Source organism: Phoca vitulina, unplaced genomic scaffold (assembly GCF_004348235.1).
Source record: "Phoca vitulina isolate PV1807 unplaced genomic scaffold, GSC_HSeal_1.0 scaffold30, whole genome shotgun sequence".
In the NCBI taxonomy this organism is placed as follows: Eukaryota; Metazoa; Chordata; class Mammalia; order Carnivora; family Phocidae; genus Phoca; species Phoca vitulina.
Window position 1 is genome coordinate 3,814,374 of NW_022589733.1, and position 26,063 is coordinate 3,840,436.

Genomic DNA, 26,063 nt, shown 5'->3' on the forward strand with positions numbered 1-26,063 from the left:
ATAGGTTTTGGAGAAAGATAAGGAATTTCGTTTTGGATTTATTGATTTTGAGGTGACATCTAGGTAGGGGTCTCTAACTGGCAGCTGAAAATATAAGAGCACGGGTGTGTGTGTGTGTGTGTGTGTGTGTGTGTGTGTGTGTGTGTGAATTTCTTTGTGAAATTTAAATTCTAGAGCCTCTTGAAGATGTCGTTCAGACTGCACCAGGATCGCCCTAGGCCTTGCTGTTACTCCTCTTGGTGCCTGTGTGCATTTGAGAAAAATCAAACAGTACACAAGGGCAGGAATCCCAGCACCTCACACCTCAGTCCCACTCTCCAGAGGAAACTCCTGCCAGCAGTGTTTATGTATTCTTCCAGAAATTTGTCTTGCATATACATACGCATGTAAGTCTACAAATCCCTGGAAAGGGTGACTCAGACACCAGCAGCAGCTCAGTACGTGTACTGCGTCAGGCATGCAGTAACTTCCCAGATGCTGTGTTGTGTGTCTGTTGCTGTGTGCATGGGTTTGGGGTCCCTCTGTTTCCCCAGGGGTCGGTGCTGTTCACAGGCTGACCCGAGTTCCTTCTACTGGTGCTCAGTTTCTCCAGTAGCTGGGCATGTAACTTTTTGGTCTGTGAGGCTATGTACTTGAGTCTTTTACTCCTTTAAGTGTTAGTTTTCTTCAGTGACTGTTCATTGTCATTATAAAGATCTTGTTATAAAAGTATACAAAGGTGGGGCGCCTGGCTGGCTCAGTCAGTAGAGCATGATCTCAGGGTTGTGAGTTCAAGCCCCACACTGGGCATAGAGCTTAGTTAAAAAAAAAAAAAGTTAATTAACAACAGTAATTAACACGTATGAGGTTTTTTTAAAGATTTATTTATTTGAGAGAGAGAGAGACCGCAAGTGAGAGGGACAGAGGGAGAGGGAGAGAGAATATCAAGCTGACTCCCCGCTGAGTGCAGAGCCCGACATGGGGCTTGATCTCATGACCCTGAGATCATGAACTGAGCCAAAGCCAAGAGTCAGATGCTCAACTGACTGCACACCCAGGCACCCACCCCCTAACATGGATGCATTTTTAAAAGGTAGACTGTTTAAATGTATACATTTTTTTTAAAAGATTTATTTATTAGGGTGCTTGGGTGGCTCACTCAGTTAAGCATCTGCCTTCGGCTCAGGTCACGATCCCAGGGTCCCGGGATCGAGCCCTGCGTCGGGCTCCCCTGCTCAGTGGGAAGCCTGCTTCTCCCTCTCCCCCCTGCTTGTGCTCTCTCTTGCTATCTCTCTCTCTCTCTCAAATAAATAAAAATCTTTTAAAAAATTTAAAAAAAAAAGATTTATTTGAGAGAGAGAGCGGGAGAGTGGGGGGGGGGCAGAGCGAGAGGGAGAGAGAATCTCAAGCAGACTCCTCACTGAGCGTGGAGCCTGATAATAGGGCTCGATCTCATGACTCTGAGATCATGACCTGAGTTGAAACCAAGAGTCAGATGCTCAGCCGACCCTGCCACCCAAATGCCCCTAAATGTATACAGTTTTTAAAAAGTGAATCCCTGCCCACCCCGATTCACTTACCAGATTTAATCACTGTAAACAGTATGGTATATAGACTCTGTTCTGTGGGTTGGGGGTTGGGAGAAATACACACACAAACCCACACTTTTATGTGGGAAAATATAAAGAAAACGACAAATGGCCCGTAATCTTTTTAAATAGATAATAACCCCTTTAGAAAAGTAGACAAACAAATACACACTGAGCGTTTGAAAATAATTCTGTGCTTTTACAGTACTACTCTGTACTAGCACAGCATGATGTGAAATAAAACGTTGGTCTCCCTCACTCTGCTGTCATGCCCTGTCCTTAAGGTAATCACTGTTAACAGTTCTGCTTCCAGAGAATTTGTAATGCAAATAGAAACTCTGTGTGTGTGTGTCTTTTTAATGCACCCGTAATGAATCTTGTTAAACACATGTGCTTTTTCTTTTAAGCTGAACACATCTGGGCTCTTTCTCATCAGCTCATATAGCTCTACTTCCTTCTTTTTAATGGATTATTGGCTATAATTTAAGGGAAGGTCCGTGAGTGCTGCTCTGATTATTTAATTGGATTCCATCGATGGACATTGAGGCTGTTTCTCAATTTTTTCGTATTCCAGATAATGCTGTGGTGAATAGCCTTATTCCCTCAGTACTTCTGAAGGATAAAAATAAAGGGACCTTTTAAAAACAGCTTTATTGAAGTATAATTGGTATACAAAAAACTGTACGTAGTTAATGCAAATATTCAACCTGATGAGTTTGGACGTAGGCATACACCCCTGAAACCATCACCACAATCAAGGTAATAGACAGGGGCGCCTGGGTGGCTCAATCAGTTAAGTGTCTGCCTTCAGCTCAGGTCATGACCCCGCATTGGGTCCCTGCTTAGTGGGGAATCTGCTTCTGCCTCTGCCCTCTCCCCCGCCCCCACTTGTGCGCTCTCTCTCAAATAAATAAAATCCCTTTTTAAAAAAAAGGTGATAGACATATGCAACACCTCCAAAAGTTTCCTTATGTCCCCTTCCCCTTTTTTGTGGTAAGAATATAATATGAAATCTACCCTCTTAAGACATTTTTAAGTGAATAATACAGTATTTTTGCCTGTAGGTGCTGTGTTGTACAGCAAATGTCTAGAGGTTATCTTGCTTAACCAAAACTTTATACCCATTGAACATCTCCCCAGCACCCCTCCCTCCAGCCCCTGGGTAACCACCATTCTATTCTCTGCTTCTGTGAGTCTATTTCAGATATCATGTTATAAATGGACTGGTTTATTTCATTTAGCATAATGTCCTTCAGGTTCATCCATGTTGCAAGTTTCAAATATTTCCTTTTATAAGGCTGAATAATGTTGTAGGTCTATACCCCATTTTCTTTATTCATCTGTTGGTGGACATTTGGGTTGTTTCCATATCTTGGCTATTGTGACTAATGCTTCAGGGATCATGGGAGTACAGAAATCTCTCCACAATCCTGATTTTAATGAAAGAAGGGGAATTTAAGGGGTGCCTGGGTGGCTCAGTTGGTTAAGCGTGCAACTCTTGGTTTTGGCTCAGGTCATGTCGTGAGAGATCGAGCCCTGCATTGGGCTCCACAATCAGGGTGGAGTCTGCTTGAGATTCTCTCTCTCCTTCTCCCTCTGCTCTTCCCCCTGCTTGCATGTGCGCTCACTCGCTCTGTCTCTTGAAATAAAATCTTCAAGAAAAAAAGGGGAATTTTAAAAAATTATTCATATAAATGTTGTTTATCATTAATTAGGACAACCACCGTTGGAGAGGTTGTAGTAATTTATACTTTCACATGTAGCATGCAAGTGCCTTTTCCATATATCTTTGTCAAAATTGGTTATTATTAACTGTAACATTTTTGTGCGGGGAAGTATCTCGTTATGGATAGTAGTTGAATAGAACTTTGTCAGTGCTTTCATGTGAGTCTGAAGTTAGTAATTAATGAGGACTTCAGTTACGAAAACTGGAAAGCTTGACCTTGGTGTGGAGGTGGCCCAGGCAAGTTGCAGGCCTGGCAGGTGTCCCTGAGGAAGCGGGTGTTAGCCCCTGAACAGATGTTGGGTGAGCCCCAGTGGGGACCAGCAAGGGCTCTTCTGCCTGCCTTGGCCTGGGAGGCATCAGGGAGGCTGCCTCTGGCTTTAGGGATGCAGAGGTCCTAAGCTACTCATATCCACCCCCTTGGCAGCCCAGTTGAAAAGGCGTGAAACAGGTTCTTCCCTTTTATATAGCCAGAGAAATTGAGCCTTTGAGGGCCATTTCTTTACATTCTTAACCCCCCCTCTTATGATGAGCATTATGAAATTCGTATAATTTTGAAAGGCTAGCACTTCTCCTCTGGTAGAGCTTATCTCAGAGCCAAAGTGATTTTTTTTTTTTTTTTTTTGCTTCTCTGTTTTGATTTAAATGATCTGTACATTGTACTTTTTAAAATATAGAAACTTTTTTGTTTATATCTCTTCCTTGTCTCATTAAATTGTTATTAATTTTGAGGTTAATGTAAATTTTTCCCCAGCAAATTAATTTCGATTCACATTTTTTTTGGGGGGCACCCTTCCCAGTTACACAGTGGCACTTACTTTATCATACTGCTTTTATGTAACATACTTTTTCTTTATAAACAGGGAGTGGAGTGCTTTCTTGCTCACTTTTCCTTTAAAAAAAAACAAACACCGATGCCCTCATAGAAGGCACTATGTTTTGGTCACATACGAGTTTTGGTCAAGAGTTATGTTTTCAGGAGCGCCTGCCTTGGTTGCTCAGTCGGTTAAGCGTCTGCCTTCGGTCGGGTCATCCCAGGGTCCTGGGATCGAGCCCCGCATCGGGCTCCCTGCTTCGTGGGAAGCCTGCTTCTTCCTCTCCCACTCCCCCTGCTCGTGTTCCCTCTCTTGCTTTGTCTCTCTCTGTCAAATAAGTAAATAAAATCTTTAAAAAAAAAAAGTTATATTTTCAAATTAAAATGAGAAACTGTAAGGCTGGGTAGGAGACATTCAGCCATATTTACTAATTAATCACAACTGAGGTTTGATTGCCAGATGTGGGAGAAATTGAAATTTTCCCTGTGTCGTTGGAGGATTTCAGAGGCATAAAGTTACATTAATTTGTGAAAGCAAGCTTACAAAGTTTCTGTAGTCTCTGGCCTTTATTAGGTCATCGTGCTGACCTAATAAAGTGTGCCAGGCATATAGTGGGCACTCCAAAAACGGGATTCTGTTCCTTCAGGAGTCTTTAAGCACCTAGATAGCCGTGGCACCATGCCAGGAAAATTATACACAGTCCACAGAGATAGAGCTCCCTCAGGATGATTTAAAAATCTGTACTGGAAGTTTTTTTCCCCTCAATGTACTAAGATTTCTCAGTCAATTCTTGAAGAATTTTATGTGTAGCTAGTTACATGTAGGCGAAAGAGGCAGTGATGTTTGTGTTCCCCCCACCCCGTGTGGGAAGGAGATGGCCCCGGCGACATGAGATGGGTTCTCGTGTTCTTACTGTTGGAGTATGTTTGAGCTTCAGTAGCCCTCCTTCCCCCCACACCCTTTCTCTTCCCCGTTTCCAGTGTCACACATGCAAATCAATAAAAGAATCAGGATAACCTGTGGAACCAGTTTTTCCTAAATAGGGAGATGGTTCCATGGAATATTAATGTTTAGGGTGGTCTTATTTTAAAAGCTTATCCGGCTTGATGTGCTAATCAGAAACCTAGAATCCTAGTGATAAATGGAATTTTAGAATCTTTTCCATTTTTTACCAAGTTCAGAAGTGTCTGTGGGGTACCTCAGTTGGTGAAACAAGCGACTCTTGATCTTGGGATTGTAGGTTTGAGCCCCACGTTGGGTATAGAGATTGCTTATAAATCTTTTTCTTATTTTTAAGATTTTATTTATTTATTTTAGAGAGAGAGGACACAGGTGGGGGGAGGAGCAGAGGGAGAGCGTGGAGCTGTGCTGCGCACGGAGCCCGACACGGGGCTTGATCCCACGACCCTGACTGAGATCATGACCTGGGCCGAAATCAAGACTCAGACACTTAACCGACTAAGCCACCCAGGCGCCCCTAAAATCTTAAGAAAAAAAAAAAAGAAATGTCTTATTAGACCTTTGTTTGCCTCATGGTCATTTAGTTTCTTTATTTACACTTGTAGTGATGGGGACCTCACTACCCTTCAAGGCAACCCATTCCATTCCCTGCAGCTGTGGTCATTGGAAATCTCTCCTTCTGGTCATCTGAAGCCTGCCTGTGGTGGAACAGTGTGGAACTTAAACATTATCCACCACAAAACTACTTTATTTTATTTTATTTTTTTTTTAAAGATTTTATTTATTTATTTGACAGAGACACAGCGAGAGAGGGAACACAAGCAGGGGGAGTGGGAGAGGGAGAAGCAGGCTTCCCGCTGAGCAGGGAGCCCGATGTGGGGCTCGATCCCAGGACCCGGGATCATGACCTGAGCTGAAGGCAGACGCTCAACGACTGAGCCACCCAGGCGCCCCCATAAAACTACTTTAAATGAGTATTTCTTTTCATTAGACTGAAATTACCCAGGACAAGGATCACTTTTGACTGATGAACCTTCTTTCCTTTAGTGTGTTTAACTAGGCACTCAATAATGTTTAGAGAATAAATTCTCACTCAGTTTCTTGTGATTTGAAGATTAACTGGAAGTTGGGCTACATATTTTTTGCCTGTATTTGAATTAGAAATGGTGTAAATGGGCCTTTGTGGAGTAGATACAGTCACGTTTAGGGGTTTTTCCCTTTGGTTAAAATGGAAGTATTCCCCAGTGGTTTTGGACCACAAATATGCTTTGATCATCCATAGCAGACGATCCCGTTAGTTAAGAAGAAATCTGTTTTCCTTTTAATTTGTGGTCCTCTCCTTCTGAAAGAGCAGCACAAGCTGTGGACTTTCTGGACTGATCATTTTAGCTGTTGTCTTCAAGAAGCTGAAGGGGATAGCCTTAGGAAAAAACCCTGGGAAGCTTTAAGAAAAAAATCAGAAGGTGATGATCCTAAGGTACCCAGCAGTGTACCCAGGAAGACTTGACCCCACTGGGAGTGTACGGATTCGTGTGCAGAACTCCCTGGAGTTTTAAGGTCCAGTTTGGTGTTTTTTCTTTTTTTGTTTTGTTTTTGTTTTTTTTTGCAGCATTGCACAGTACACAAGCCGAACACCGCTCCAAATCATTCCTTACCAAATGGCCCAGGTTTTGACATTAAGGGCCCGAAAAGGATCCTGGTTGCTAACCCCCAGTTTGTGCCTGAGGACACTGAGGCTGGAGAGCACCAGTCCCTTTCTGGAGGAACACAGCTGCCCTCAGGCAGAGCCTGAGTCTAGAACTCAAGTTTTTTGACTCTCAGTCTAAAAATAAAACATTAGAAGAGACAGAGACTGTTGATTGCTTACTTGGCCACGTTTTAAATGTTATAGCCAAGTGGGGGTTGGGAATTAGGCATTTTTTTTTCCTTCCTCAAGATCATTTTTGGTTTCCTTGTGCTTCCAGCTTCCTGCGACTCCTGTAACTGCTTTAAACCAGGATCCTTCAGGACTGTGTTCCTGCGGGGCTGCCCTGCATGCCTGCCCCCCAGCCCTGCCGGGTGCCCCTCTTGCTCCCAGGCACTTGGCAGCCGTTGCTCTTAGCGCCCTTCTCCTGGCCTCCTGCTCAGCCACCGCTGTCCGAGGAGACCCCGTGAGATCCATGCTCACGCGGCCTCCGGGGTCGCCAGCATTCAGCGGAAGTTTAGCAGATACCCTCCCATTTCCCCCTCACTTTCCCTCCTAAAGGTAGCTCCTCACAGCTGCACCTGCTAGCTTCAGTTTCTTCTGTCCTCCGGTAATAATCGACTGCATTCAGCTCAGTAGCCAGCCTAGTGGGTTTTTCCTTTCATCGTGTTCATTGATTCCCTGGCCTCTCAGGCCTCAGCCCTGGTGGGCATCCTCCCTCCCTCCCTCCTCCTTCCCACTGCTGGTCGAGCTCTGTGGGCCCAGCCACTGTGTGTGTGCGCACGCGTGTGTGTGCTGTCTGTGGAGCCCGTTCCTTTCCTGTGCCACCCCCCAGGCCTTCGTCCCCTTCTGCAGCTGCAGTAATTTATGGACTGCTCTCTCTGCATCCCGTCTTGTCGCTCGGCCAGTCCATTGTTGACACAGTTGCCAGACGAATCTTCTTCAGATGCTGCATTTTTGAAGTCAGTCTTTCCCTGTTCCCTCTCAGAAGCATTGAAGTAGCTCCTTGTTCCCCTAGGAAAGTCCAAACTTCTTAGCTCCTCATTCGGAGCCCGCTGTGGCCAGGGGCCCGCAGTCCTCGGTGGCTTCTCCCACACCTCCGTCGTTCGCAGCCCGTGGAGTTTGCTTAGTGCTTCCCGGGGCAGCCTCCTTCCTCCTGGGCTCTGGAAATCTTTAGCTCCTTCATGGAGCCTCGTCTGCTGGCCATTCTTTTCAGGTCTCTGCTGACGGTCCCTGGCTCACTTGTTCATCTGACGTTTGATTCACTAAGCAAACATCACAGAAGACATGCTGTTTTGTTTTTTAAAGATTTTTATTTATTTGACAGAGAGACACAGCAAGAGAGGGAACACAAGCAGGGGGAGTGGGAGAGGGAGAAGCAGGCTTCCCGCTAAGCAGGGAGCCCGATGCGGGGCTCCATCCCAGGACCCTGGGATCATGACCCGAGCCGAAGGCAGACACTTAACGACTGAGCCACCCAGGCACCCCAAAAGACATGCTGTTTTGCTCCTGTGAGGAATGGATCATAGAGGGGTGAGAGGGTCAGGGCTCTGTGGCCAGGAAGCTCGCCTGTGGCATCTGGATTCTGTATCTTTCTGTGTTGGTGTCTACCGGATTGGAAGTGTAAAGGCAGAGGCTGGGCCTTTGATATTAAAATTTAAAAATAAAAAAAACGTCACCAGCGCACGTCCACGCAGCGAGCGTTCTGCACGGGCGCGTTAATCAAGTCCGCGATAGCTGCCGTTAAGACTTTTCGGAATTTCTTATTTTATGTAACTCTTCTGGCATTTTTTTTTTTATTAAATTCTGTATATTCCCATCTTAGCCTAGCATCAGTGGTAACATTAAAATTAAGGTAGAAATCTGTGAACATAAAGTCATCAGTGAAGTTACAAGACTTAATTAGATAAGGGTATTTAAGATAGTGATTTCTCATCAGACTGGCCTTGCCCATATTAACTTTCCTGCTTTTTTTTTCCTTCAGTCTGCATGAAGAAATCAGTGATTTTTATGAATACATGTCTCCAAGACCGGAGGAGGAGAAGATGCGGATGGAGGTGGTGAACAGGATCGAGAGTGTGATTAAGGAGCTCTGGCCCAGCGCGGACGTGAGTACCTGTCTGGGTAGCTGGGTGCTGAGGGTGCTGTCCCTGTGCACAGGCTGGAGAGAGAGTCTCAGTCCTCACACTCAGGTCTATGTGCGTCTCAACACTTATGGTCCAATTAAATTTTAAAGGCAAATGGTTTCCTCTAGCCTTTAGAATTCGGGGCATCCTAATTTTTTGCAGTGAATCGGATGACTTAGTTAAAACTACTTCTTTGCAGTGCTGAATAGCAATACTAAAGGTAAACTACATTTAGGAATCATTAGTATACAGAGAAGAAGGACAGATCAGGCCTTCTTGTAGTAGTGTGTTACCGGATCTGATGTAGGAAAATCCCACTACTGTTTTCTTCCAACCTGCTGGTACAAATGTTATATAATTGTTTATAGCCGAATGAAAATGTCAAGTAGAAGCTTCTTATGTCATTAGAAGTTCATTTTCTTAGGCGAACGCAGGCGTAAGTCTGTTTTCCTCTCTCGATGCTGCTGTTTCCTTCCTTCTGGCCCTTCCTTGTCTCCCTCTGCAGACCCAGCCAGTGAACAGAACTTTGGCCCAGGATTTCCTCTTTGCTAATTTGTGATTCTTGTTGAAACTAAGTGAATACTTTTTTAGGGCCTTTTTTTTTGAGGGTCGGTTATACAATTTTGTGCGTTCAAAGAAGTTAGAATCCATTACTCAGTGTTACATGGCTTTTCTTTAGACTTTGTCATGGGATGGTGATGGGGGTGCTAGGGAAGTTTCTTCTGTCCAGTTGGCAAAACAGAAAATCTTCGAATAAGATACTGTAGGTGAAGGGAAGGAGGGGTGACGGTGGGGGGGGGGTGTCAATTTTATTTTATTGAGCAGCTACTGTGTGGTCACATGGATTCTCCCATGTGCTCCAAGTCTGTGTCTCTCAGCGGTGGGTGAGTTTGCCACTCAGGGGTCCCTTGGCAATGTCGGAGACATTTTTGATTATCATTGACTGGTAAGGTGCTCTGGGCATATAGTGGGTAGAGGCCAGGGATGTTCCTAAACATCGTACGATGCACAGGACAGCCCCTCACAGACAGCTGTCTGCCCTGAACGTCAGTCGTGCTGAGGTTGAGAAACCGTGATTTGAATTAATCCTCCTCCTCTGGAGGTGGGGGGTTTTATCCATCTTTTTGTTCCCAGAGGAGAGACATGTACCTGTGATTCCGTTCCTGGGCCCATCTTACCTCCGGGGCCGAGCGTTCACCCTTTATTGCAATTCCTTGCCCACCCTGAGCCTTCTGCTGTGCTCCCCGGCCGAGATAGGATGTGTCTGGTTTTACGCCTCAGCGAGACGTGAGGATGACACTGCCAGCCGTTCTCCGTGGAGCTGGCCTGCCGCTGACCCTAACTCAGGGGCCCTCGAGAAGATTCTTGCCTAGGGAACCCAAATTATACCTTTGTTGAACATGTCTCTGCCTTATAAGGGAACACGAGTGACTTGAATATTACTTTTGAAAGTTTTCTATTTCAGTCTGTGCATTTGATATTTTAACCTTATAAGTGTGAAGTATTTTCCTAATGTCTGCATACGAGAGGTAGCATCCCTGCTTCCGGAAAGCATGGTGTCATAAAAAAAATGCTCTTGGGGCGCCTGGGTGGCTCATTCGTTAAACGTCTGCCTTTGGCTCAGGTCATGATCCCAGGGTGCTGGGATCGAGCCCCGCATCGGGCTCGCTGCTCAGCGGGAAGCCTGCTTCTCCCTCTCCCACTCCCCCTGCTTGTGTTCCTGCTCTCGCTATCTCTGTCAAATAAATAAATAAAATCTTAAAAAAAAAAAAAAAAAAAAAAAACTCTTGTAGTACTAAAAAACACCAACAGAGGGTAGCAAAACCCCGACATTTCTCCAGAGCATGGTGGCTTTTCATTGGATAGATACCTTAATGTTAATAATTTTTTCTCTTTCAGGTCCAGATATTTGGAAGTTTTAAAACTGGCCTGTATTTACCTACTAGGTTAGTAGTACATTTATGAAGCTTTCAGGGGATTGTGCATTTTTCTGGATTTTGGCTATTGACGGTGGAAGAGTAGAAACGAGAGATTTATGAAATGAAAATTCACTTTATCTGTATTTTATTCAAATCACCTTGAGGGTAGGATATCACTTGAGATGATCCTCTCGAACTGACACCTCTGTCACCTGGGATAGATGTGAAAGTGGACTCTGTTAACAATTTCGGCAGTCGACCACCTGCCTGCAGAGAACTGTTTGCCTCCATAACTTAACCCACTAACTCAGCCGTTGATGTCGTATTATACGATGCAGCCTTTTGCACTCCAGAATGCCAGCCCTGTCGTTTCTTATTAAGAATTGAGACTATTAGCAGTTGTTCCAGCATCCGGGCCCAGAGCTTCAGGCTCCAGACTCTTCTCTGAGGAAGGCCCCTTATTAATTTCAGTCTCCTTAAATGAGGCCAGTCGTGGCCCACGGCCTGGGGCAAGGTGGGGCCTTTTTGGGGATATGATAAGGCTTCCCCAAGGGGTGAAAACCTGTTTTCTATAAACTGAAATTTCACCATGTGTTTGCTTTTGCTTTTATTGTGGTAAGAACACTTCATGTGAGATTTATCCTCCTAACACAGTTTTGGGTGCACAGTACAGTATGATTTTAACTGTAGGCATCCATCATGTTTTTGGATTTGAGCTTGATTTGATCTACTTTACCCAAACTTAAAATGTGTTGATGTGGAGAGATCCTAGCAATTTCTGTGCTGCCCGTTGCTATCGTAGGCCCGTAAAAGCCATAAAATATCCAACTTGGCGTTCATGAATATTTTTCCTTATTTAGATTCTGAGTTTTAGCAAAACCCTGAGTCACTGTGAAAATTTTAATTGAATTTTCTGAATATGTAGTGCATTCCCATAGTTCAGATTGAAAAGGCACACAATAATTACAGTGAAAAGCGTGGATCCCACCTGTGTCCCCTGTCCTGGAGGAGCCACGGGTACCCGTTTCTCACACGTCCTTCCAGGAACATTCTGTACATATAAAAGGAAACGGGTATGTGTCTTCTTCCTTTTTCATCCAAATGGTGGCATCCTACATACACTGTTTGCAACTTACTTTTTACACTTAATTATCTAAATCAGTTAATCAGTTAATCTCATCGACATGGGCATGTCTTAAGTTTTTTAGTCCCAGAAACCTTTACGAACAGGAAATGTTCACTGGTGTTTTCTGAGGTTTTACTTCTTTCAAAATCACCCTGTTTCCTGAGGCGTGACTTCTGTGAGATGACTAGAAGGAGATGGTTGTTAAAGTCACCAGCCTCCCCTTCCCCTCTAAAAAGCAGCCACCACCAACACATTTGGGCTTCATTGGGCAGTGAGAGGAATAGGTTTTCATTGCACTGATTTGAAGTCTGGAAGCCTGAACGTAAGTGAAAACAAGTACAGTTTCTTCAAACAACTTTTGTGTGTGTGTTCTGTGTTCAGTGACATTGATCTCGTGGTATTTGGGAAGTGGGAGAACCTTCCCCTCTGGACCCTGGAAGAAGCCCTTCGGAAACATAAAGTTGCTGATGAGGATTCGGTGAAAGTTCTAGACAAAGCAACTGTAAGTTCTTCAGACATTTCATCTAAAAATCTCTGGTTACTAATGCATGAAACTCAAAAAATTAAAATTTAATTTTGGTGAGCATAGTGGGCTTCTCAGTAAGTGATTCTTTCCTTTCATTAATGATCACAATCCTTGTGTATAAATTTTGTGAAACAAATGAACTTGTGGTTATATATTTCTTTAAAAAAATAATAATCTTATACGTAATACCCACTGTAGAGTTTTTAAATATAAAAAAGTATAAATAAAAATATGGCGATCTATTAAACAGCTTATAGTTATACAGAAGATGTTGCTCTTCTCTTACTGTTTGTCCTTGGAAAATTATATATACAGTTGACTCTTGAACAACATGGGGGTCCCCTACATGGTTGAAAATCCACATGTGACTTTGGATGCCCCCAAAACTACTAAAAGCTGTCTGCCGACTGGGAGGATTACTGATAACATAAACAGTTGGGTAGCACATATTTTGTGTGTTATATGTATTACATACTATGTTCTTAGAATAAAGCAAGCTAGAGGGAGAAAAATGTTAGGAAAATTGTAAGGACAGTACATTAACAGTATTGTGTAAAATCATGTAAAAGTGAAGCGCACAGTTGAAACTTGTGTTGTTCAAGGGGCAACTGTGATTGGAATTTTGTTGATCAAGTAACTTGATACTTTAACTCTATCTAGAATGGCCATTACAGAACGTTCATGGATGCTCATTATAGAAATAAATTGATCTATTTTAGAAGTTTGGAGTTTTGTATGTTAGCTTTCCTTAGAACAAAAACAACTTATACTATTTCTTATAAAAAGCTATTAATTTGGAAACCCAATTCTGCAGATAGAGTTTGCTGGCCTGAGTTTTCTAATACATGGCACAAATGGAGCCTTTAAAAAAAAAAAAATTTAACTACTCTCTGTACCCAACGTGGGGCTCAGACTCACGACCCTGAGATCAAGAATCACATACTCTTTTGACTGAGCCAGCCAGGTGCCCCAGAGCCTTTTTTTAATAATTTTTTATTTAAGTTCAATTTAGTTAACATATACTTTATTATTAGTTTCAAGGGTAGAGTTCAGTGATTCATCAGTTGCATATAGCACCCAGGGCTTATTACATCGAGTGCCCTCCTTAATGCCCATCACCCAATTACCCCATTCCCCCACCCCCCTCCCCTCCATCAACCCTCAGTTTGTTCCCTCAAGAGTCTCTTATGGTTTGCCTTTTTTTTTTTTTTTAAGAATTTCTAATATCTCATATAAATCATTCAGTCATTTTTTAAATTTGAGAATAATTCTCATGTCTTAACTTGTCTTGGTAGGTTGTTTTATGGGCTATTTGCAAAACTGACCAATAATACCAGTGGACTATTGTGTTTCACCTAATCTAGCAGCCTTCTAATTAGGAACAATTTGCTGATAGGCCTGACATTCATAATTCTTCATGCTATACTGAGCTGGAAGCTGTTCTTCAAAGTACAAAATATTGAGAAAGGTTTTTGTTACGTGATTTCAAAATTCTCAGCCAATAGAAATGATACAATACAGTGTATGAGGTTAAATGCTAAATATGTAAAGTATCTAACAGGCCGAGGGAGGTGTGGTGTGTAGTATTCAGGACACTCAGGAGTTCTTACGTCCTCATGAGGAGGTGGAGACCTCAAGTCTAGTAACCTTTCCATCCCCCGATTATGTTGTTTAAGTGTTTTAATTTTGCCTTTTGCCTTTCTTCTCTTTCTAGGTACCTATTATTAAATTAACAGATTCTTTTACTGAAGTGAAAGTTGATATCAGCTTTAATGTACAGAACGGTGTGAGAGCAGCTGACCTCATCAAAGATTTTACCAAGGTCAGAGAATTCATAGTGTGGATTCAGTGAGACTTGGAGAAATGGATTTTTGTTTGGAGGTTCTGATATGCTTTGCAAAACTGTTTTTATGTGTGTATTGCTGACAAGTGCTTCTTTCCTGTGCGGTGGCCTTCCTTTCCTTGAATCTGCTTGTAATAATCAGTAATTTATAATGGGACCTCAAGTCAAGGGTTTGGAAAGATTTTGAAGAACTTCTCTGCTCTCGATCCTTCCTTTTAGGGGAGATAAGGACTGAAATGCTGAATAATCATTCTTGTCTGCTTTTAATCTCTTAAGAGTGTAGATGAAGAACCTCCCGAGCCCCCCCAAGTCACTTGTAAGGTAGTTCCTGCAGGTTTCCCTACTTTGTCTTGAGGTGATTTAATGTCTGTTTTCATTTGTTCGATGTTCTTCCAAGACAGGGAAGAATTTGTCAGCATCTTCAGAACATTCACATGCTTAGACGTCAGCCTTTTTCTCCTTAAGCTAAAAACTGTTAACTGCTTTGGTTCACCTAGAATATCTTTTCTATCCATTCAGAATACTTTTTTTTTTTATCAACTCTACAGATTCACCTATTTCGTTTCTTTGTGAGAAAAAAAAATTTAACTACCTTACCGTGTTGTAAACATTATATTCTTGTATAAATGTGCAGAGTACAGGAAAGCAGAGAAAGAAAAAGATTGTCCATAATCCCGCTCTTTTGGAGGTGTTTGGTGTGTGGAAATTTTCTTTTTCCCAGAAAAGAAACCTTTTTTTTAAATTGAGAATAATACACGTGATAGAAAATTTACCAATATCAGAGGAAAATGAAAAATGAGTCACTTTTATACTTTATGCTTAAATCAACTTCATGGGATTTACCATCATCAAGCTTTCTTTTTGACTTGTTTATCCTCTTGAAATTTTTGTTTTTCCAAGAAATTTTTAAATTTTATGCGAACTCTATTATCTTTTCCTTCCCACCCCCCTCCTCTCCAGCAACCCTCAGTTTGTTTCCTATGATTATCCTCTTGAAATTTTTAACAAAAGGAATAATATGCTATATACACATCGTCTCATATTTTTTGGAGGTTTTCATATCAGCACAGACAGGTTTCCTTCATTCTTTTCACTGACAACACAGTAGTCCTTTGTCAGGCTACCCCATGCTTTGTGTCATACTCCCCTGGTGATGTTCCCAGGGTTTTTTGCTTTCACAGAAAGTGCTTGAACATCCTTCCATACCTGCATCTTTCTTTACACTTGTAAAATTGTTTGTAGGAAGATTCTGGAAGTGGAGTTTCGGGGTCAAAGGGTATATGCAGATCAAATTCTGTTGGAAGTTTGCCTGATTGTGCTTTAAAGAGACCATCTATTTATGTCTTCAACTATAATGTTTAAGGATGATTATTTCTCCAAAGATTTTTTGTTATTTCTCATGCTTGCTTTCTTTGACATGATTTGCAAAAGCATAAACTTTGTTGTTTCTTTTGGAAGCAGTATGTGTTCATTCTAAGTGTCAAGAACAAACTAGAAATCACTAGTAATTCTACCCCTCCTAGATAGTGGCCATTAAGACTTCTTTCTAGATGTTTGGGTCTGCTGTGTTCCCCCTCAGCGTCCTTAGCCTAGCGCCTGGCTTGTGGAGAGCACTTAAGGAGTCCGTGCTTGAGTAAAAGATGGACTCGCTGTCCGTGTTTGCCAGCTAAGGGGTTCTCACCCATCTCTGTAAAGCGTGCAAGGTGGGTCTGTGTGTGCTCTCCTGCCCACATGGAAGACAGCAGGCAGGACTGCCCCTGCCCCTGCTCCGGCACTGGGCACAGTCATCTGAAAGACCCTGGTCCGCTTGCTGGAGCGCCCCCTGAGAAACCAATTCCTTCAGACTCACTGACTTAGTGCATTACGCGTTGAGAATTGGTCCTGTACTGTTTCTGTTACCTGTTTACAAGTCAATAGCATATGGTAATAAATAATTTAATATGGTGAAAAATAAATATTCAATATGGTAATAAACATGGTAATAAATAAATGTCATCAAATATATATTGCTAGTGTTTCTGTCCCGTGGTGACAGAATGCCATTATTTACATCTACCTGTTTTAGATTTTTAGATGTGAGAAGAAAATCCTTAATTACTTACGGCTTACTTTTTTCTAGCTTGCTCTTAAAATAGAAAATTAAGTGTATTGGATATCTCCACTAAAGTTTGTAATGTAAGGACCAGTTTATGCTCCTGATAATGCTTAGCACAGTTACTGAAATAGGAATTCACTGAAAATATGATTTTCTTTTTCAGAAATATCCTGTATTACCATACTTGGTTTTAGTATTGAAACAATTCTTATTACAGAGGGACCTTAATGAAGTATTTACAGGTGGAATTGGTTCATACAGTCTCTTTTTAATGGCAGTCAGTTTCCTTCAGGTAAGTTGTTTGGTTATACCATGGCTCGTGTGCACCAAAATAAAATAAAATAAAACAAAATAAATCAATTCAGAATCATTTTGGGAAAAAATTTAGATCAAGTTCTAATTGGAATGCTTCCCTTAATTACTTAAGACTCCTTTAAACTGGGTACCTTTTTATAATTTCACAAATAAGCATTTTTAAATCCCAGGAAAGAACTTTTTTTCTTTTTAATCCCATACGTTCTAGTAGTTTTGAGAATTTTCACTCAGATTTTAACATGCATAGGTGTGGCGTGGTTTTCGTAAGTGTAAATAGTAGTATAAATGCCAAAAACAAGAATATCTTCTAAGCCTCTAGGAAGTTCAGCTGGAATTGAGACCTGCTATCTGGGTAGAATGAGTTTGAAGTCTTACTATGGTCTGAATGTATCTGTGAGGCACGGTGTCGCTCGTGAGGCCGAATGGCTTCCCTGATGTGTTGGGGCCACGTCAGCCCGTCAGCGTCCTGGGGCAGCTGTAAAGTTCAGCCTTGAATTTTATAAATAGACTGTCACCCACTAGTTGTGCCCCCTTGGGCTTTCGTGTTGCCTGTGACAGCAGTGCAGCTGCCGTGCCTCAGTTTTCCTGTTGGCTGCTACCCTAACCGAAACTAGAATAGTACTGTTTTGTCAAAGTTAGGATGTCACTTATTCTCCCCACCTTGATAATTCAGAGAAAATCCAATATAATTTCTTTTTTTTTTTTTTTTTCCCGGTTTTAGTTACATCCCAGGGAAGATGCTTGCATCCCCAATACAAACTATGGTGTTCTCTTAATAGAATTTTTTGAATTATATGGACGACACTTCAATTATTTAAAGACTGGCATCCGGATAAAGGATGGTGGTTCATATGTGGCCAAAGATGAAGTACAGAAAAATATGCTCGATGGCTACAGGCCATCGATGCTTTATATTGAAGATCCTTTACAACCAGGTATTGAAATTAGGTAAATTTGTGGGCATTCAAAGAAAGGGCATTGTCAGTATTGCACTTTAAACTCTCTTTAGAGGAGGGGTACCCGGCTGGCTCAGTCATTGGAGCATGTGACTCTCGATCTTGGGGTCGTGAGTTTGAGCCCCACGTTGGGTGTAGAGATTACTTAAATAAATAAATAAATCTTTAAAATAAAATCTTTCTTTAGATGAAAAATGAAAGATTAACTTCTGATTGTATTCATTCTTTTTCATAAAAATATTTTGTAAGAAAACATACGAAAACACACACATGCGTGTGTGCATACACACCGGGAAAACACGCCGCGTCCTCCCAGTGCGTTGGGAGTAGAATCCATTTGACCCTGAGAGGCCAAGGAGTATAGGTATTAGCCGTTGGGGGTGTTTGTGAACAATATGAAGGCCGTTTTTCTGCTTTGTTGTGTCCCCATTGCCCCTGATTCCAGCCTATTGTCAGTCAGAGCTTTAAGTGAGGTTTCTGAAGTCCTCAGGGGCAATGAGCATAATATACCTCAGAGACAATGAGCGAAAGGGCTCAAAGAGACCATTCATTTTCCTTTTGGGCCCCTTCTTTCCTCTTTTAATTTTGCATGGTCTCCCTGTGCCTTCTCCAGCTTCACGTTGGCTTGAAAGGGACCAGCAGACCCTTTTCTTGCTTACGTGGGGTTATGTTTGTTTGCTTGTATCCTAGTTTTTCTGGGCAATATATTTTTCTTGCTGTAATTCTAAAGTATTTAGATTCTACATTATCAGACTTCAGTGGAGATGCTTTTAGTCATTTGCTTAACTGTGTTAACTTTGAAAGTGGAGAAGAAAAGGGAGTTCAGAGAGAGAGTAGTTGCCTAGGGGCTCTCTTCTGGCTGATTGTGCCATATCATAAACATAGTTCTGCGTGTTTATTCATTGAGGAAATGTTTATCGGGAGGCTACTCGGCGCAAAGGGCACAAAGATTTTCAGCAAGTGGTCCTTGCTCTTCAGGAGCTCATAATTTCCTGCCAGAGATATTTAGATAGCTAATAGAAACAAAAGATGGGGATGTCTCATTTAGCTTGGTTTCACTCTTAGGAGAGAGCAGGCAGTTAACTCCTTTTGTTTGCATGACTGTATTATGGGATAGTCCCTGTTGGGCCGGAATGCATTTAGGCAATTTATATGCCATAACTTACTGCGTGATACACAGGTCCAGAGCCTGGGGAGTTGTGGGGACGACGGCCTGCCCAGACTCTTTGTGCAACTGTAGCGGGAAAGCATTTGCCCTTGCTCTTCTGGAAGAGGGCCCATGAGCATTTAGTTCTTATTAAGCAATGGTCACGCTTACTGTCTTCTATATACATTTCTTTTAAAGGTAACGATGTTGGAAGGAGTTCATATGGGGCCATGCAAGTGAAACAGGCCTTTGATTATGCCTATGTTGTTTTGAGTCACGCTGTGTCGCCAATAGCCAAGTATTATCCCAACAACGAAACAGAGAGGTAAAGGCTTAACTAAAGTCAGCCCATTGGGTCAGAATTGGTTGTGGCTTCTTATCTCCAAGTTAATGACCCCCCCCTTTTTTCTTTAAACCCATGCAGCATATTAGGTAGAATAATTAGAGTAACGGACGAAGTTGCCACGTACAGAGATTGGATATCAAAGCAGTGGGGCTTGCAGAATAGGCCGGAGCCTTCGTGCAATGGTAAGAGTTTCTCACTGATTGATTGACTGAGCATTCGTGGCTTTTCTGTGTTGTGTGTGTTTAATGGGAAGAAACGTTTTCCAATCTTTTGCCACTCTTTCAGGAAATGGTGTTACCTTGATAGTAGATACTCAGCAGTTAGATAAATGTAATAATAATCTATCTGAAGAAAATGAAGCCCTTGGAAAATGTAGAAGTAAAACTTCGGAATCTCTTAGTAAACACTCTTCAAACTCTTCATCAGGTCCAGTGTCTTCCTCTTCTGCCACACAGTCCAGCTCCAGTGACGTCGTAAGTATGAGCACATGGCTTTTCTGCCCTAGAGACCTGGGAGCCCGGGGGGGGGGGGGGGGGGCTCTGTCTAGACGGCTAAGCCTAACTCCTTTTCTTACTGGTTCCTGGGAGATTTTAATAAGGTCACTGATTGTACACGTCCCCAACACTGGATTGAAATTTTCAAGCGTCCAGCAGGAGTGAAAGAATTTTAGTGAGCGTCCGTATATATTACCATCAGGTCCTACCGTTGACGTGTAACTTGCTTATCCCATAGCCAGCCATTCATTCATCCCTCTGTCCACCAATTCATCTTATTCTTCGATACATTTCAAAGTAAGTTACGGGCACTTCCCCCAAGTACAGCAGTGTGCTCCTCACTAACCAGAGTTAAGCATTTGGTTAGGTTTTTCTTTCGATATAAAATGGGTTGTACCTCACTAAATCTTAACAACTGTATACACGTGTGTAACCCCCACCTATAACAAGACATAGACTATTGCCATCATCCCAGAGGAGTCCTTCGTGACACTTTCCCGTCAGTCCTGAATTCCACCCCGGAGGTAACCGCTGTTAGGATTTTCTGATTGCACAGGTTAGTTTTGCCTGTCCCAGAATTTCACATAAGTGGAATGATGATGGCGTATACTCTTTTGCGTAAGGCTTCTTCCACTCAGTAATGTTTTTGAGCTTCTTGATTGAAGTTTCAAAAATTGAGATATAATTCACATAAAGTTCACTATTTTAAAATGCGCAGTTCAGGGGTTTTCAGTGTATTCACGCTGCTGTGCAGCCATGAGCACTAAGTCCGGGACGTGACCGTCACTCTGGAAAGACACCTGGTAGCAGCCCCTCACAATTCCTCCTTCCCCGAGGCCCCTGGCAGCCCTGCGCCTACTGTCCGGCGCCAGACCTGACGGAATTCTTAGGAGCGGTTATACCTGCAGTTACTTTCCCTCATCAGATTGAGCTTACTTCGTTGAAATATAAAATGGGCTTACCAGTTATTTGAATTTTAACTTTAGCAAGCGTATGAAGTAAAGAGTAATCTAAATACGGAAGGGACATAATTTTATGTTGTTGTTGCTGACCATGTAACATAATAGAGTCACGAGTCCTCCCACGGCACGAGCCCCCATGTGGAGGATGCAGCTGAGCTGCGTGTCACGGACGCAGTGGGGCGGGAACAGAGCCGGCCTCAGCAGGGAGCCTTAGGGACGAGGAGTGTGGGCCTCTGAGCCGCTGGGTAGAGTGTGCAGGTGAAGGGGAGCCCTGAGGGGAGAAGTGGCACAGCCCTGGCCCAGGCAGCCTAGGAACAGCTGGCACGCAGCCCACTGTCTCCAGGAAGCCCTTCACCACGTGGGGTGTTTGGTTGGCGGCCTCACTGACTGGCCGTCGCACACTTGCAGAAAGGGAGCCTTTTGAACCAATCGTTTTGGTTTTGGTTGAGTCAGGGACCTAGGGCCTTGTCTTGGCCACGTTCTTTCCACAGTACCAGGGTTCATTTCCTGTAAATAGATGTGCAGATAAACTTGGACCTCTGTGAGCCCCTTCAAGGCCGATTAACAAGGTCAGGCGTGGGCAATGGGTTTAGCAACAAACAGAGACCCTCTGATAAAATAAGCCACTGTGCATGTTTGGAGAGAAATTTGTGAAAGAAGGAAAGCTTAAGCAGTTAATTTTATAAATTCCTCAGGGTGCTTCCTTCGATTCCCAGATGTTTAAATTTAGTCCAGAGAGTACTTAGCTGAAGTTGTTTAGCCTCCTTAATACTGAATTTCTAAATTATTAATATGTCACGTTATAACTTGTATGACTTGTGTTAGGATTCCGACGCGACACCATGCAAAACCCCGAAACAGCTGCTCTGCCGTCCGTCCGCCGGGAACCGAGTAGGGTCGCAAGACGTGTCCTTAGAGTCCTCTCAGGCAGGTGGGAAAATGCAGAGCACCCAAACCACTAACACCTCCAGCAGCACCAACAAATCTCAGGTGTGTGCAATGTGTGTTTTTGATGGTTAGTATTCGATACAACATATTTAGAATTTCTTACACGCGAATATATATACGTGTATGTCTGTATATCTATCCGTCCATCCATCCATCCATCCATCATGGATTTGAAGAAAACTCTAGGTTTAAAGAACAAACCTGTTTTTTTCTTTTCTTTCTTTTTTTTTTTTTTTAAAGATTTTATTTATTTATTTGACAGAGAGAGAGACAGCGAGAGAGGGAACACAAGCAGGGGGAGTGGGAGAGGGAGAAGCAGGCTTCCCGCAGAGCAGGGAGCCCGATGTGGGGCTCGATCCCAGGACCCCGGGACCATGACCTGAGCCGAAGGCAGACGCTTAACGACTGAGCCACCCAGGCGCCCCCAAACCTGTTTTTTTCTAAGAGGTTCCAAAGCGCAGTGCTTCTAGTAATAGGATGTCCTGAAGATCGTCAATGAGACACCATTGTAATGTAAACCTTTGTGGGAATTTAGGACTGCTTCTTATAAGATGTTCCAGCCAACCCACCTTATTACAGATGGAGCATTAAAAAAATGAGTTATAAAAAGATTGACTTATACTTGAAGTAAGCTCACATGAAGCTTGTACATGACCTCACAGCAGTGTCGTGCATATCTGGGAGTAATATATCCTTTTTTTTATATTTTCATATTCAGTACCTAGTTGCTTGTGTTGAAATGATCGGGCAGTGGTCAACCATGGTCAGTCAATTCCTATCAGCTTTGACTTAAAAAGGCCACAGAAAATACTCTATTTTCAGTTTTGTAGTTGCCTGAAATTTTATTAATCATGAAGAATGAATCAACATGAGGAAAGGAGCCATTTCATACTGGGCTCTGACCCTCAGTACCCTGGGGACCCTGGGGAAGGCCTCTTGGCAGTAGAGATGAACTCTTAATGTTGGTCACCTCATGTCTGACCTGACTCCTAGAATCCAGTTTACCTTAACAGCTTCATCATGTGCACCACACCCAGATCCATTTACAGGTGGCAGTTAAAGTGACAGAGAGCAGGGAAGGGGCTGCCGGTCGTGATGACCCCTGACCTGGCAGTGTACCTGTGTGTCTAAGCGCTTCTTCCAGTAATGCCATTTATGATGTAGTACCTTGGTGGATAGGTTCCTTGAGAACAGTTTCACGTTCCATGCACTCTGTTAAGAAGTCAAGGCAGTATTCCAGTATTTCCATTAAAAAAGAATGGAAGAGTGTTAGAGCTCAAGAGAGTGAAACCCTTGTAGCATCGTTCTCTGCTTGCTACATGAGTCAGTGTATGCCTCGTTTTAAAAGCGCCCCAAGTCAGGTCTTAGCGCGTGCTCTGTTGAATCCACAAGACTGATGTCTCTTTGACCACTTTCTTTCTCTGCAGCATGGATCAGCAAGGCTCTTTCGTTCTTCCAGCAAAGGCTTCCAAGGTACAACTCAAACAAGCCATGGTTCCTTGATGACAAACAAACAGCATCAAGGCAAATCAAATAATCAGTATTACCATGGCAAAAAGAGGAAACACAAGAGGGATGCCCCCCTCTCAGACCTTTGTAGATAGTCGGCGTTGTACGATGGACTGTCTTCTGTGTGCAGTGATCTCGTGCTCAGGACAGTTGGATAGGGACTCCTGGCATTCGGGAGCCTTACGCTGTTCAGACTCTGATTTAGCAACTGCGTTTTTTCCCAGCTCGCCACGGAATGGATCATGAAGACTGACAACTGCAAAAACAAAAAGCAAGCAAAAAAGGGGGAAAAAAAAAAAGGCTGCTCATTTGATAAGTCATATGCTACAACAGGGTCATTTTAAGATTTAAAGCTTGAATGTAAAATAAATCTATTTCTCATTGGCTTTATGCAGAGTTATAGGGAATAGTATTCAGTGTGGGTAGGGTGATAGAAACAAAAACCAATTTCAGAGGATGGGGTGGGGAAAGAAAACAAAAGTATCTCATAGGAAGTCCAGATTCCAAAGGGGAAAGTGATCTGTGCATGTTTTCTTTTTCTTTTTTTTTTAATATTTTTGCATATATTTACCATTTTATTGTGTGTATATATAGATGACCATATAGGAAATTGATATTTGTAATAGTGGATTTGTTAATACTTTTTACATAACATTACTGTTTAAATTGTAAACAGATTTTTCTCAGGATTAGTTTGAAAAATAATCTGACTTGTCATCTTAACATCCATATATAGGGAAGTGATTAGTTCTATTACTCAATTTGTTTTCCTCAGCATTGAAATGACTTACTAGAACCCTTGTGACCTGCTGCAAAAATTTTTCCTCTCTAAAGAAAAGGTTTATGGTGGCAAATGACGTTTTATTTTGTAAAAAAAAAAAAAAAAAAAAAAAAAAAAATGTACTATGTACTTTTGTGTAAACACTGAAAAAATCTCTAGTCATCTCTAAGAATTACCTTGCAACTGTTTTCTACAGTGCTGTCGTCTTGGGCAATGGGCAATTACATGACTTTGTGTTTGTTTCTTTTGCAGTCTTTTTTTGTTTTGTTTTTCTTCCTAATAGGACAAAAAAGGCCACCCGCGTCCAGTCCCGTTGCTGTTGCAGTGACTCCCCGAGTTCCACAGACTTTGCATGCTGGCCCTTCTAACCCTGTGTACCGCGCGTGCTTGTTTTTCTCATCTCTTATTCTTTTTTAAATCCATGCTTAACTACTGTGGGAGAGAATAACTGTAAACAGCTTTAATTAAATCATACTTATAAAAAACTATTTTCTTATACTCCACTTTATGCTTTTGGTATTGTTGATCTTTAAAAATTAAATGGTCTTTGATAATGGATCTATTTTGTATTGCCTTATTAAGACCAAATACTTCTTGTCATCCCATTCTTTATCCTCTCCTTCCATGGAATTGTTATCTTTAATTAAAACTTTTTAAAACATTGGCTTGTTTCAATCCTACTGTAAATTTTGGTTGTGGTCAGCTTTGAGCACCAATGAGATGTATAATTCTGTTATCCATCACATGTTGAGTTTCAAACTCGGGAATATTGAATATAATAGGATGTAAGTGACATTTCTGAAAATGCTTTCTTTCAATGTGAAAGCTCTTATGTTTAGCATCAGTGTGTGTGGCTCTGTTAATTATAGCCATTTCTGAAATGAGATTCTTTTATGTATATATACATACATACATATGTGTGTGTGTGTATATACATACATATATATATATATACATATAAAGTACTATTGGCTTTTAGGAATTTCTTTTATATACATTTATGAAATACTGAAGACCAATCAGACCATTAATGGACACTTAGTGCAACTTTTTATAAAGAAAATAATGCTAAAGTAAGACCAAAACTGATGTCATCACTGAAATTAACAGTTTTCAATATGTTCGTATTTTAATTCACAACAGAAAAATGTGTTCCACAACTGGAAACTCCTGATAGTTGTGTAAACTGTGGAAAATTTTAAATGTGATGTTATTTTGACAATGTTTTAAATTTTCGAGTCCCATTTTATTCTGATCAGAATTTTTATCAAGATGTTGAGCTTTTGTTCTTTGAAACTAGTTTGTCATAACATATTGTGCATAATCACAGTATTTATTTCTAGGACTCTTGCGAACGTGTAGACTGATGTTTACTGCTAAGGGAACAATTATTTATAAAATAATATTAAATCCAGTATTAGCTGCCTATTTCAGACACTTAATACTTGCAGAGATCCATTGTTACATTTACCACACTGAAGTTTTTTTCTTTTGTTGTTTTGTTTCGTTTTAAGAATCACCCTCATTGTTGAAAGTAAATGTACTCTTAGGGTGCAGATATTAGCGTTCCAATAAGCATGTGATTATATTAAGGTGGTGGTAGCGGGAAGATAATCTTGATTCCATTGGGAATCTTAGGTTTTCGTAAATTTATTGGGAAAATAGTTTTTCCTGTACTGCTGAAGTTTCTTTTTGGTAAACAGTATCTTTCTAAAAGAAAAAGCATGAAGGAGAAATTGAGGTGTGTATATATCCTCAAATGACCAGCATTGTATTCGTGAATACTGTGTATCTTGCAATGAACAGTGTGGACAGCTGTTCATTTTTCAATCTGAAGTAAAAATACTTTCAAGAACTTTTAGTTTGCCTGCTCATTTGTTTTTGTACATTTCATCTCTGTATTTGACTCCTGTCTTTTTTCTTTTTTTGAGTTCCAATACTTTCTATAAAGATTTTGTGACTATATCAGAAATGTGTCATTTAAATATTACAGTCCATCCATATTCATGAGTCATAACCTTCCTTTGCTCGTACTTGTAGAAGGGGACCTTACAAATCTGCCTCGCTGTGGTGACATTTCTCTGGCAGTCATGTATTACGCGTACCTGGTTGGTGTCGAAGCTCCTTGAAAAGTCATAATAAAAACATTTCAGTATTTATCTGGTTTTAGAAGTGCTGATAGTTTGTAGACGTGTCCATGCAAAACCTGAGTGCTTATGT

The 26,063-nt window shown here is 41.8% G+C and overlaps 1 protein-coding gene across 2 annotated transcripts in view; it reads left to right on the forward strand.

Moving 5' to 3' along the window:
• The window catches only part of TENT4B (terminal nucleotidyltransferase 4B), a 68,802-nt gene extending 43,103 nt beyond the window's left edge, over positions 1 to 25,699 (forward strand). The window contains exons 2-12 of one of the 2 annotated variants that reach the window (XM_032424577.1): positions 8,735 to 8,858; positions 10,776 to 10,822; positions 12,303 to 12,423; positions 14,162 to 14,269; positions 16,549 to 16,677; positions 17,422 to 17,635; positions 19,002 to 19,128; positions 19,228 to 19,331; positions 19,435 to 19,622; positions 21,431 to 21,595; positions 22,981 to 25,699. In XM_032424577.1, the coding sequence (XP_032280468.1) occupies positions 8,735 to 8,858; positions 10,776 to 10,822; positions 12,303 to 12,423; positions 14,162 to 14,269; positions 16,549 to 16,677; positions 17,422 to 17,635; positions 19,002 to 19,128; positions 19,228 to 19,331; positions 19,435 to 19,622; positions 21,431 to 21,595; positions 22,981 to 23,157 (1,504 nt within the window). In that variant the 3' untranslated portion in view covers positions 23,158 to 25,699. The remainder of the gene's footprint in view (positions 1 to 8,734; positions 8,859 to 10,775; positions 10,823 to 12,302; positions 12,424 to 14,161; positions 14,270 to 16,548; positions 16,678 to 17,421; positions 17,636 to 19,001; positions 19,129 to 19,227; positions 19,332 to 19,434; positions 19,623 to 21,430; positions 21,596 to 22,980) is intronic. The other variant, XM_032424579.1, reaches the window with a different exon arrangement.
• Positions 25,700 to 26,063: the final 364 nt, after the last annotated feature.